Here is a 13,775-nt window from a genome sequence, read left to right as displayed (position 1 = left end):
CCTGCTGGAACATATGCTGGGCAGATTAAGTTTGGTTTGTACAGCATTAGTTAAAGGAAGAGAAATGTAGGGAGGAGAGAAAAAGCCATGCTGCCTATTAATTCAACAGGAATTTATTTAGTGGCTACAAGTTGATCAGCAATAGACAGAAGCACCATTTACACTCCCACCAACAGAATTATTTTCAGTTACAGTCTCTGCAGCCCCCTTCAGGTTGGCTCAGGACAAAGCAGATTTCTGCATCTTTAAGAGATTCACGATGCACAGAAGTAATTTTGAAGCAATTTGAAGATTATACAATGTTAAACTAGCCTTATGTGTATGGCCTTGCATTTTTTCCCCTAGCTACCAAATGTAGCAGTGCTATCATTAATCCAAAGGACCTAAGAGAGGCTGTATCCACACTACAGAATTAAAGCAGTTCAACTGCCATGACATTGTCCGACAGAATCCTGGGATTTGTAGGCACGATAATTCTCTGACAGATCACGTGCTCAACAAACTACCATTCCCAGGATTCTGTAGGATAGTGTCATGGGTGTATCCATATGCTTTACTTCTGCAGTGTGGATACACCCAGAGTAAGTATGGGGAAAGATGGGATGCTGTGCTAACATACAATGTGAAATTAGTATTTTTCTTCCAGGGGAACTGAACTTCACATTAAGTGTTGAGGCTGTGCGCTCAGATGAATTGTGTGGGAACGAATTACCAGAGGTGCCCACAAAAGGACGAAAAGACACGGTGACCAGATCGCTATTGGTTGAGGTACGTCAGCTGCTTCAATTGATGAAGGTTTGATATAGTTATGGAAAAAATACGGTACCACAGTATTTATAATGTCCTGTCACATATCTTGAAATGAATTCTTATGGAGCTATTTAGTAATGTCAGCACATTCCTGAAAACTAGTCTGCTAAATGTGCCTCTCCATTTGATAATTTAGAGCTGGAACATCAACAGAGTCTGATGTTTACATGCTGCATGCTCTAATGATGCCCTGAAGCTATCCAGAAGTTGGGCAGCCACCCAAATGTGGGTGACTTCAAGACTAGAGTGGCTTGCAGCTGGTTCCAATGCACGGCTGGGTGGGAAAAGCCAGCTTTTTGCCAGTCGAAAAAGGAGTGGATCTTTGCCGTTCCTTTTTTGACTGGCTTGAAGGCTGCAATGGGTTTGCCATGGCCCCAATCCATCTTCAGAAGGGATGGCTTCAGGCCATTTCTTCAGGGCCATCTGTTATCCCCTTTACTTCTCTCAGTTTGCTCCCAACATTATAAATAAATAATAAAAATAAATAAACTATATTCTAATACCCCGCCTTTCTGTTGCAGCCATCAAGGCGGCTTACATAACTACAATATGTTGGAATAATACATACTTTCAATAAATAAATTGACACCCCCACACCCCCACACACACACTTTGAAACAGGTCACATAAGCAACAAGAAATAAAGGTGATGGGAAGTAGATGCAGTGGCTTATGCTTTCTAAAACAACTCAACTGATTGTTTTGAAAATTAGCAGTATAGGAGAGAAGAGTTGAAGGATGATCCATGCTATTGAAACTTAAGGGGTATGAAATGGCTTGTTTGGATAGGAGTTAGATAAATGTCTCCAACAGTCTGACAGGTGCTTCCCCTGCCTAGACTTTGGAAATCTGACTCTGTCAGCAAGTCCCTCCAACTCTAGTGCATGTGAGGGGATCTTGGGGCTAGGGAAATGTGCTCAGTGCTTTATTAAGAGTGTAGTATTTATAATTTTTATAATTTATAATTTTCAGAGGATGGCAATGGCAAACCCCCTCTGAAGAAACTTGCCAAGAAAACCCTATAATAGGTTTGCCTTAGGGTCGCCATAAGTCAGAAATGTCTTGAAGGCACACAACACACACACATACAATGTGTTTGAATCCTCTACAAGCCAGGACATATTTAATAATAATAATAATATTAATAATAATAATGTTTATTTATAGCCTGCTTTTCCAAGGAGATCAATATTTGAGATTTGTCCTTTGCCATTTTCATTTATGTTTACTTCAAAAGAAGGTAAAGAATTTATTTAAAATAGTTAGCTTTCTCCCTGTATCGATACATTTTTGGTTGCGGTACAGATAATAAAACAAGATTAAACAATTTAAAACAATACAAAAGCATAAGACTAGAAAATGGCCTTTGAGGTCCTTCAGTGTTTCTGAAACTGCTTCTCACTTGGTTCCCTTTTTCCTTTTCCTTCTATGTCTGTGAAGCCGGAAGGGCTTGAGAAGGAGGTGGTCTTCAGTTCTCTGCTCTGCGCATCTGGTAAGTTCCCATCTTTCTAGATGAGGCTTTTCACTCAATGCAATGGCAAATTGATAGAGAGTGTGTGCAGCAGTTAGAGATCCAGGTTAAGGAACAAAGACACCAAAGGCTTGAAGAAAAAGAAATGAATGGCTTTATCATTCTGATTATTTTAATGATTATTTTAATGTTTTAAAGGTTTTTATTATTGCTATGTAGGGATTTTATGTGTTTAAGGGAGGGAGGGAATAATTTGGAATACTTTGTATTGTATAATTTCTTGCTCTGTAAGCCACCTCGATCCTGATGGAGAGGCGGGATAAAAATAAAATTTATTATTATTATTATTATTATTATTATTATTATTATTATTATTGGTACTCCATTCTAAGATGAGAAAGTTATTCAGGGTGCTAATATGTTCTAGTTTCATTCTACAACTGAAGGAGAACTAGTGGGGAGATAAGAGGTGGGGAAACTATCAGTTTACATTACAGAGGGGTCAGGATAGGTAGAAAAGGAAGGAGAACACTCAAATGTCTTAGCATTGTTGACTATTCAATGCTAAGCACTGTTATTTTTCTAACACAGGACCTTACCACACGGGAGCTTTTTGAGCGTCAGTTCGCATTGGCCAATGCGTATTCGCGTTATATAGCATTGGAGTTCCACACCTGTGAGCTCTGAATACGCATTGACCAATGCACTATAACGTGAATACGCTTTGGCCAATGCGTATTCACGGCTGGGTTCCGAACTGAAGGCAGACGGCTCCTCCGTTTTCCGAGTATGCTAAATTAGGGGATCAGCTGGATCCGCACTGATGGCCAGTGCGGAACCCCTGCTGCTTTGGCTGGTGTGTACATCCAATCCGCTGGTTCTCCTGAAGACCACCGGTTACAAATCTCCCATGATGCTGCGCTGGAATTTCCCCCTTCTCCTTCCGTTGGCCCTTTCCCCTTTTAGCACAACCGCTGGGGCTGGGAGCGTTATTTCCACTGAATGAGATAAAGCTGAAACCTTTTGTGTCCGGGGAAGGGGAATGTGTGTGTGTGTGTGTGTGTGTGTGCAAGCATATACATGCAGCATTACACTTTCAGCTGCTCCACAGTTTGTGTGTGTGTGTGTGTGTGTGTGTGTGTGTATGTATATGTATGTGTGTGTATACACACACACACACACACACAAAGATGTGTGTGCAAGCATATACATGCAGCATTACACTTTCGGCTGCTCCACAGTACGTACGTGTGTATGTGTGTGTGTGTGTGTGTGTGTGTGTGTGTGTGTGTGTATATATATATATATATATATAAACTCTCATACAGACAAATGTGTGTTTACACATAGAAAAGGCATCACACTTTTGGCTATACCACTATGTGTGTGTATATATATATATATGTATGTATTTATGTGTGCACACACACACACACACACACACACACACACACACACATAGATGGAGCATACCCCTTTCGTAAATGGCTAAAGGCAGCAATTCTCGCGATATTCCACGCTAAACAGTGACCTCATTCTTCACCCCTGGAAGTTAAAAATGTTGCGCCCCGTTCAGAGCCCCACAGAGCATGCGCAAAGCTGCCGATGCGCATTGGTGAACACACATTGTATTGGGCTGGTGTGGTCATCCAATCTGCACTGGCCTCGCTTTGCGTGAATACGCATTGGCCAATGCGCAAGACCTCAATCCAGAAGGCCGCCCAGGTGTGGATGAATGTTGCGCTATGACACGAATACGAATTGGCAAAGCGTATTCAGAGAGCGCGAGTGTGAATGAATGATGCGTTATAACGCGAATACGCATTGGCCAATGCGAACGGACGCTCAAAAAGCCCCCGTGTGGTAAGGTCCACAGATAAATACCTAGAGGTCTGCAGGTATATCTGTAGATGACAAATTTGATTTCCAAAACATACAAGGATTATGAAGATTTCAAATCATCTCCCCAAAGTGAGGTGTGGTATAGACACCATTCAACTATTCCAGAGTTGATTTAAAGGGCTCCTCTTTATGTGGTAGCCCATTGACATCTTCACGCAACATAGGAGTTTATGACATGGGAAGAAGCACCCAAATCCCATGGATAAACAGGGTTTAAACTAGGGAATATCCTGCAAGAGTGGGGTTGTTTTCTGATGACATTGCATGACTTGGGCATTAATGCGACTTTCACTCATGCAGAAAGCCACAAAATTGCACTGCTTTTTAACTTCGGGAAAACCCTGAAGTTAAAAAGCAGTACAATTTTGTGGCTTTCTGGGCAGGTTAATGTCAGGTTAATGTCCTGATAAATCTGAGAACAATCCTGCTCTTGCAGGATATTCCCAGAATTTAAACCTCATTTATCCACAGGATTTGGGTGCTTTGTCTCCCATGTGATAAACTCCTTAGACATGGTGAAGCAACCTTCCAAATGCAAGATGGCTTTTCAAGGTTGCTGCTCATTGTGTTCTGCAACAAATGAAAGGTTCCTGGAATTGTAGTTGGTTGAACTGTGCTGTGAATTCTTTCAGTTGTCCTTAGCTCTGCTTCATACAAATATAGGTCCCAGAATTTCTTGTGAAAAGAAGTTACTTGTAAAGAGAAGTGAACCCCATCACACTTTTTTTAAAAAAGCATCTGGGTATAAGATTTCTGCTGATGCAAATTAGATCTATTCCTCTGAATGCCAAAACTATGAGGAAGAAAAAACTGTCATATTCCTTTTCTCTTTGCAAGGATTTCAAGAGACATTCAGCATTCTGAATTTGCCCATAAAATGTATTGATGATGAGTCAATAATAGATTGGACTTTTTCTGGAATACTGGCCTGTTACAGACTGCCTAAAAGCAGCGGTCTGCCGCTGCCGCCGGTTGCTGCGTCCGGGAACCGCAGCAGCCAAACCACGCGGTTCCCGGACACAGCAAGAAAGAAGCGCCGAAATGGCACTTCTTTCTGCACTCTGGAAGTGGTGCTGCAAGGCGCTAGTTGTGCACTCGTGGTGTCACTTACACCGTGTGACATCCGGATGCTATGCGTCCGCGACGTCAAAATGGCGCCCCCCGTGTGGACGGGTGCCGCCATTTTGTACGGACTCGGTCCGTACTAGGGTTGAGGGGCGTCCCAAAGGGACGCCCCTTCTCAACCCTAATACGCCCCTTCCTAACCCTAGCACGCCATCTGTAACGAGCCATAGTTTCCTTGTAACTAAGCAACTGTATTACTGTTAGGGTGACTAGGCATCCTCCTTTTCCAGGACACATCCTCCATTTCATTCTTCTGTCCAGGAAACATTCCAAAATGACCTCTATTTTGAGCATGACTTAGGAAGCATTGTTTTGCATTTCTATGAGTGTTTTTAGCTTTTCTTTGGTAATGTCCTCCCTTTTTCTTGACTGTCCTACATTTTGGATGCTGTGTCCTCCTTTGCGGTTGGAACACCTGGTCACCCTGACTATACACAAGAAAATGCAAGCCTTTGACCACCACTTTATGCTCCCTACAGAGGGTGGGTGAGGCACTCAGATGTAGAAGGAAGATGAAGAGGGAACAAATCCACAAATACAGCCACTGACTGAAGGAATTGCCTAAGATGGCAAATGGAGAGAGAGAAGTCAGGGGCAGAAGGCCATGCTGGAATAATAGGGCAAACTCAAATCTCTCTGTTTTGCTTTCAGGAGAATCACAGTCAGCAACTGTTTCCTTAACACTACCTGAAAATGTTGTGGAAGATTCAGCCAGGAGCTCTTTCTGTGTGCTGGGTAAGTGTTACAGCCTTGCAGGATTTTTTTATTTGTTTTTGCTGCTGCACATGTGATATTCTGCTCTGACCTAATAGACAAATAGTGTAATTTCTCACAATAACATCAAATTATTAGTTTTTCTCATAATCTCATAGGTAGAAAAAATGAAGCACATAGATATAGGATGGGGAACACCTGGCTTGACAACAGTACATGTGAAAGGGATCTAGGAGTCCTAGTAGACCATAAGTTGAACATGAGTATGATGTGGCAGCTAAAAAAACCAATGCGATTCTAGGCTGCATCAATAGAAGTATAGTGTCTAGATCAAGGGAAGTAATAGTGCCACCCTATTCTGCTTTGGTCAGGAATACTGTGTCCAGTTCTAGGCACCACATTTAAAAAAGGATGTTGACAAGCTGGAGAGTGTCCAGAGGAGGGCGACTAAAATGGTGAAGGGTCTGGAAACCATAAAGCCCTGTGAGGAGAGACTTGTAATTATTATTTATTTATTTATTTATTTATTTATATCCCGCCTCTACAAAATGCAACCCAACCCACCCACCCCCTTAAAATACAATTAAACAATGTGGAATTTAAGACATAAAACCTACTTTAAAAACAATTCAATAAACTGTGAAGTCAAAGGTCAGCAATTTGATTTTTCTTCTGATGGCCGGGGACTATTCAGGAAAGGCCTGCCGAAAGAGATCCGTCTTTATAGCTTTGTTAAAGCTATTTCGGGTGGTAATATGATGGATCTCATCCGGAAGGCCATTCCACAATCTGGGGGCAATAGCTGAAAAGGTCCTCTGGGGGGTCCTGTAACAAGTTTTTCCCTTGGGGAGCTGGGTATGTTTATCCCGGAGTAGAGAAGGTTAAAAGGTGATGATAGCCCCATTTAAATATTTGAAGGGACATCATATTGAGGATGGATCAAGTTTGATTTCTGCTGCTTCAGAGACTAAGACACAAAACAATGAATGCAAGCTACAGGAAAAGAGATTCCACCTCAGCATTAAGAAGAACTTCCAGACAATAAGAGCTGTAAGACAGTAAGAGGGTGGTAGAGTCTCCTTGTTTGGAGGTTTTTAAACAGAGACTGGATGGCCATCTGTCATAGGGAGTGCTTTGATTGTATAATCCTGCATGGCAGGGAGTTGGATTGGATGACCCTTGGGGCATTTTCCAGCTCTAGGATTCTATGTTCTGTTTGCCCTGTAAACATCTTTACTCAAGTACAGATACCTTGATGTCAGAGATGCATAACTCCAACTGTCCAAATTTGGCAGGGACAGTTCCAATTAACCCTCTGTCATTCCACTTTTTCAGATGCTTTTAAAATGTCACAGTTTTTCTGTCCTCCAGGGACCTTTCCCAGCCCCCAATTGCCTCCGGAGTGACAGCTAGGGACAGGGAAAGATCCGGGAGGAGCAGGTCCTCCCCAGGGACCTTTCCTGGCCCCCAGTTGCCTCCAGAGGGACAGCTTGGGTCTGGAAAACCCAGGAAAAAGGAGGAACGGGTAATTCCTATACCTCCTCCTCCCCCTCCCCCCAGGACCTTTCCCGGCTTCCAGCTCTCTCTCAGAAACATCTGGAGGCCGGGAGAAGGGCAGGAGGAAGAGGAACAACAGGTGTGCACCCATCCGTTCCCCCCCCCCCCTGACCTTCCCCGGCTTCTAGCTGTCTCTCAGAGGCCAAGGAAAAGCGGGGGGAGAAGTCACACACCAGAAGTCCCATCCCCAGAGGATGGAAATCCTGCCCCTGGAGGGTGGAAGTCCTGCTCCTTGCACCGGGTGCTACCTGGTGCCAGGAAAAAATTAATTCAAGCACGCAGCCCCAAAAAGGTTTGCTATCACTGTCCCAGAGGCTGGATGGATAAGAGAGTAGAGGAGAGTCAGTGTTTCCAGGACAGATTACACTCTTGCCTTTTCACCAAGGGATGGTTCCTTCTTTTATAAGAGTTAAAGTACAGGATTTACATTGACTCATGGATAAGTTGACTCAGGTTAAGAGGGTCAGTGTTTTGACTGAAATTTCTAGACTTATATATAAGTATATACAGTAGGTATGTTTCCAACATTCATTGAAAAAAATTATTAAAAGGAGCTTGTTAAAGTTCTGATGGAAAAGTAGAGCATTCCTCGCAATGAGTGCCACCACACTGAGTGCCCTACTTTGAACGATGGCCATGCAGACATCAGAAACGTGCGGCACTGCCAGCAGGACCTCTCCAGGTGATCATAAACAAGTCTATATGGGACAATGCAGACTCTCAGGTAACTCTCTCTTCCCTGCATCTCAGGTGATATCCTGAGCACAACCATACAGAACCTCCACCAGCTGCTCCAGATGCCCTACGGCTGTGGGGAGCAAAACATGGCCCTCTTCGCACCCAATATCTACATCCTGGACTATCTGAATAAGACTGGGCAACTGACCGAAGAGATCAAATCAAAGGCTACTGGATATTTAGTTGCTGGTGAGAAAGCTCATAGTGTTATACTTGGGTTGGGAGCGGTGGGAAGGACAGGTTGATCATTCTGAATGGCAGAATCAATAATCAGGGCTAACAGCTTTCACCATCTTAATTAGCAGGTTAATTTAACTGAAATTTAATTGACAAATAGGTGTGCGGAAATATTAATTGTCTGGCCTGTGCATTTGTTCAGGATACTCACGGTTATAATTTGAGTTTATCTGGTGTATATTGTTATATGGGGAAATAATATATGTATTCATGGATATATTCAAATTGAATTCACCTATGTAATCTGTTGAACAAAATCTTCTATTTCTTAAATCTGAAAGCCATATTAAGGCATTGTATTCATGAGGTCATCCTCAAGTTTCAAGATCTCTACCTCTTGAATGGCACAAGTCAGGTGGTATCTGGAGATCTCACAAGCTTGCAACACAGAGTTGTGTGCTTGTTTGGTTAGCCTCTCAAAGATATTAACCTAAAATGGATGTGTATGTGTGACAGTCTTTGCATCTTGTTTTTAAACAACCTCTGGCCATTCCTTCAAAAATGGTATTTATACTGAGGTTTTAAGAAGATGCCAATATAAACAATAAACTGAGAGCAACTGGAGCCAGAGCCAGTAGGATAGTTGGCTGGTGCCATTTGATCGAAACCAAGGTTTATGTCTCTGCTCACTCAGCAGCGAGATGGACTGGGCATTATTGAGCTAGTTGCACTCTCTCGCTGTTTCTCTCAACAACCTGCAAATTGTTGTGACAATATGATGGGATGGCCAGATCTCCCTCCCTGAATTCCTTGTAGGACAGATAGGATAAAGCAAATAATAACTAATGAATATACCACAAGCAATCAACAATAAGGATTCTTTAATCAATGCAACATATAGATCTGCCATTATTCTTGGGGCCAAGTGACCAAATGAAGCTGCCAAGCTCTTCATGAGAACACTTGTAATGTTACTTTGCTTGGCTATTTCTCTGTTACATAGCTAGATCAAAGATGGACCACATGGAAACCTCCAAGTCTTTTGTGATGCCCCTTCCCCATCCCTTTAACCTCCCTAGGCCTCCCTCTCTCTCTCTCTCTCTCTCTCTGTCTCTCACACACACACACACACACACACACACACACACTTTTGGAAATCCTGCTAATAGAGTGTGTGTGTGTGTGTGTGTGTGTGTGTGTGTGTGTGTGTGTGTGGTTAAAGAACTAGAATTTTTTTCCAAAGAAAAGTGGGGGACTTGAGGGGTCCCCACTTACTATGTCAGCTTGTCTTAAAATGTGGGGTAATTAGCAGAGAAGCTTACTAGAGGCTGGGTAACCATCTGTGCAATAAGTAAGGAGGACTCCAGCTTTGGGTGAACTAAGAAGGATTTTATTTAAAAATATGCAAGAGTGTAATCAAACACATAACAGTAATTCACACAGAGAGATTGTTCAGAGCTATCCGAAATGGGAGTATGGAAACTGGATAGAGGAGTTTTAGGCTTCAGAGAAGGCAACTTTTACGTTTCTGGATAAGTGGACCACAAAAAGTGGGAAGTGGCACGGACTAGGTCTTGAGGCCAACAAAGGCCCCATTCCCACTCGTGGGTTTGCTCCTGAAGGAACTGGGCAGATTCAAGGGCCCCCCTCCCGAATCTCTCTGTATGCAAGTGCCCACTACAAATTGAGGGGCATTTTAACCCGAATGCCTTCTTCAGAAATCGGGTTTAACCTGTTGTCAATCAAGCGATCGTCATAGGTGACGTTTGCAGCACTCATTGGGACATCGGAAGTGTGCTTCCCCCCCTCCTTTTTTTTTAATGAGCCAGGTACCAAAATGCGCAGATTCTGTCAAGTTTAAAAACCTCTTGTGTGTGTTTGTGTGTTTTGAGTATTTGGGTCAGTGCAGGTTATGATCTGCCCTTGGCCCCATTTTCAAACCCAAAATGCAAGCTAATGCATCCTGTATCCCCCCTCCTTGCCACCCCAGAATGCCTCTTACACATGTAGTAATACTAATACTAATACTAATACTAATAATAAATTCCTCACCTCGGAAATGCCAGAAAAGGATGCGATTGCCATGCATTTTCCCCCCTCTTAAAAGCAATTCAGGGCTACCCCTGAATTCCTTAGAGACAGTAGCAAAAACATGTATCATTTTGCCAATTGGCCAAATTGACAAGAGCAACAAATGTAAGATTCGAATTGTAGTATTCCATTCGCAAGTCTTGCCCATTGTAACATTTCCCCTTTGCTGGGAGCCAGCAAATGAAAGGGAAAGTGAACCAGCAGCAGCTACCCACGTTCTGTCCATCTATATATCTGCCTCAAGAAAAAAACATGTGCATATTTTGTCAAAAATAATTTTAAAAAATAAAAAAGGGGGGGAAGGAGCCTGATGGGAGCTCCGTTCGTGCCCTGCCTTTGACCTGAACTGAACTGACCCCTTTCCTCCTGCTTACACTCTGCCATTGCCTTCCACTGAGGCTGAGAGAGAGTGACCTGTCAGTTCCAACTGACCCATGGAATCAATTGGGAATGAAAGGGAAATGCAGTGCAGGCATTCTGACTGTAGCATCCTATAATAATAATAATAATAATAATCATCATCATCATCATCCAGGAGCAAGAGGAAATGAAAGTAGCACAAGCAAGCACACAGACATGTCACCCAAAAAATCATGCGCATAAATTGTCAAAAATAAAAGAGGTTCCTTCTACAGCCTGATTTCCCTACATCCCTCCTCTGGCTTGGCCTTGCAGCCCAATTTCCCTTGGCAATCCTCCTCCTCCTCTTTCCTTCCAACCCTCCCCTCTCTCTGGGAACTGCCCCGGCTCCTTCATCTATCTCCTCCTGCTCCATACCCTCCATGGCTCCCTTCTTCCCACGGCTCCTTCCTCCTCCTCCTCCATCACTTTCTCCACTACCCCCCTTCTGATAGCCCTTTGCAGCCCCATCAGTCACCCTGATTTCCCCTTTTTGCCTCCTGTCACCCTTTCCTCCAGATTCCCCTTTTTCCTTCAGCTCTTTCCTCCTCCTCCTCCTCCTCCTCCTCCTCCTCCTCCCCCCCCCCCTCCAATGAGGGGAGGGAATGCTCTGACCTCTGCCCGGCCTCTGACTTTAATCCCTCCCTAAATTTGCCCCAATCATGATCAAGGGCAAGTTCATATTTCGCAGAACCCAGGTCTTTTCAGAAAAGGCGGATTTTAGCCGAATCTCGATAAGGAGCATTTCCTTGTGCAAGCCTCGACATGGATTGTGACAGAATCGGGCCCAATATGAACTTCACATGGAAGAATCAATTTCAAAACTGGGTTAAAAGGTAGTATGAATGGCCCCATAGATCATATACGGAACACAGACTGAAGTCAGCAGCATGCAAACTGTGTGCATAGAGAGACTGGGTTTGGGACTGATATTTATAGTCCTAGCCCCAAGGGATGCTAGATGTTATCTTGCAAGGGGGCTCTTTTCTGGGATCGTGACACGTGTCCCTCCCTACTTTGTTCCTCGCTTCATCTGAATGCAGGAAACCCATGTAGGACAGTGCACACAAGGGTGAGTTTAATCCTCTGCCTCTGAGGTGGGAACTGGTTGGTGGAGTGGGGTAAAGTGTTAGCTGAGAGACTCCTGGCTAGGAAGGATGGGTCAAAGAGACAGCATCCCTGATGCCATTATGTGTAAAGATGAACATTTGGAAGCCCCCAATACACAAGAGAATTAAGAACCGTAGTGCTCTGCAGCAATCAAACATGGTGGGCATCTTTGGGCTGCTTATAAAATCATTGTTGGCATTCAGGTAGAGAGGGCAGAGGGTGTGAGACTTGCGTACTCTAACCAAACACCGACAGCAACTATTGTAAACCAAAAATTTATTGTGGATAAAGTAGAAATACACAGAATCACGTTTTTGCTGAATCTGAGGAACTCCCAAGAGAAGCCGCACTTTAAAGAACCCCGACCCCCACCCTTTTTTCCTGTTCAGCCCTAATAGTTACTCCCAGTCCCCCTCCTTCACCGCAGAGGAGGGAATTCTACATCAAAGCTGTCCTAGCGAAAGCGCCATTTGGTTCCTAGTCTCTGTTGCCTTGAAAGATCTATAGATACCGGAATAGAGGGTATCTATCGATCGATCGATCTATCTATCTATCTATCTATCTATCTATCTATCTATCTATCTGTGAGAGCTTACCCCCTGGCCTTCCCTTTTGCAACCTCCCTCATGTCTAGAAACTATCCCTAATTATCTCACTAACTTATACAATCCCCATGGCAGAATACACACTGAATCACTGCATGACTGTGGATTCTGACAGTGGGGGTGTGTGAAAATCAGACATACAGGACCACCATTTCCAAAATGTGAGGTTGTGGAAGAGTGTCATAGCTGTGTCACATTTAGTAGCCCCCTGGTTGGAAGGGAGGTACTTAACAGTAAAGCAGTAAAGCTTAACAGTCACTCATAGCAAATGGTACTTAATCTTTCATTTCAGGCTACCAGAGGCAGCTGACCTATAAGCATTCTGATGGCTTCTACAGCACTTTTGGAGAGGGTAGAAGCATGTCAGGAAATGCATGGTGAGATTCGTTATGCTGGCCTTATCTTCATCCTATTGTATGCAAAAGCTCATTGTGTGTTTGTGTGTAAAGAAATGTGCTGATAATCAGCAGCAGCACCAAAAAGTTCCCATAATGCTGGGCTGCTTTTTGACCCCATTCCCTTCCGGTGGCCTTCCTTTTCCAGGACAACCCCTGGGGAGGGGGGGTGGCTCTGTCTTGCATGAACACCTAGGAGGCTTCCAATGTAAGGAACCCCCAGGGGTCATCCATTCCAGCCCCATTCCTCTTTCCTGCATGGACACCTAGGAGGCTGCAAAGGAAAGGGGCCCCTAAGGGTCATCCATACCTGCCCCATTCCTCTTTCCTGCATGGACACCTAGGAGGCTGCAAAGGAAAGGGGCCCCTAAGGGTCATCCATACCTGCCCCATTCCTCTGTCCTGCATGGACACCTAGGAGGCTGCAAAGGAAAGGGGCCCCTAGGGGTCATCCATACCTGCCCCATTCCTCTGTCCTGCATGGACACCTAGGAGCCTGCAAAGGAAAGGGGCCCCTAGGGGTCATCCATTCCATTTTATTTAATAATAAAAATAATGAAATAAATAAATAAAAATAAAGACAGGGGTGTATATATTTAATAATAAAAATAATGGAAAAAACATAAAAATAAAGACAGGGGTGTATATATTTAATAATAAAAATAATGCATCCTGTATCCC

At 43.7% G+C, this 13,775-nt stretch overlaps 1 protein-coding gene across 1 annotated transcript in view; it reads left to right on the top strand.

Annotated features, from left to right (window-relative positions):
* LOC149323538 (alpha-2-macroglobulin-like) overlaps nt 1–13,775 on the top strand; it is a 77,570-nt gene that overhangs the window by 38,176 nt on the left and 25,619 nt on the right. Inside the window, exons 21-25 of the mRNA XM_089478444.1 lie at nt 647–768; nt 2,251–2,302; nt 5,960–6,043; nt 8,330–8,506; nt 12,992–13,076. Of these exons, the coding sequence (XP_089334570.1) occupies nt 647–768; nt 2,251–2,302; nt 5,960–6,043; nt 8,330–8,506; nt 12,992–13,076 (520 nt within the window). The remainder of the gene's footprint in view (nt 1–646; nt 769–2,250; nt 2,303–5,959; nt 6,044–8,329; nt 8,507–12,991; nt 13,077–13,775) is intronic.

This window comes from Sceloporus occidentalis, unplaced genomic scaffold, assembly GCF_023333645.1.
Source record: "Sceloporus occidentalis isolate IW3139 unplaced genomic scaffold, rSceOcc1.0.p SCAF_1, whole genome shotgun sequence".
Classification (NCBI taxonomy): domain Eukaryota; kingdom Metazoa; phylum Chordata; class Lepidosauria; order Squamata; family Phrynosomatidae; genus Sceloporus; species Sceloporus occidentalis.
The sequence above is the reverse complement of the archived record's forward strand: the minus strand, read 5'-3'. Positions and strand labels throughout refer to the sequence as shown.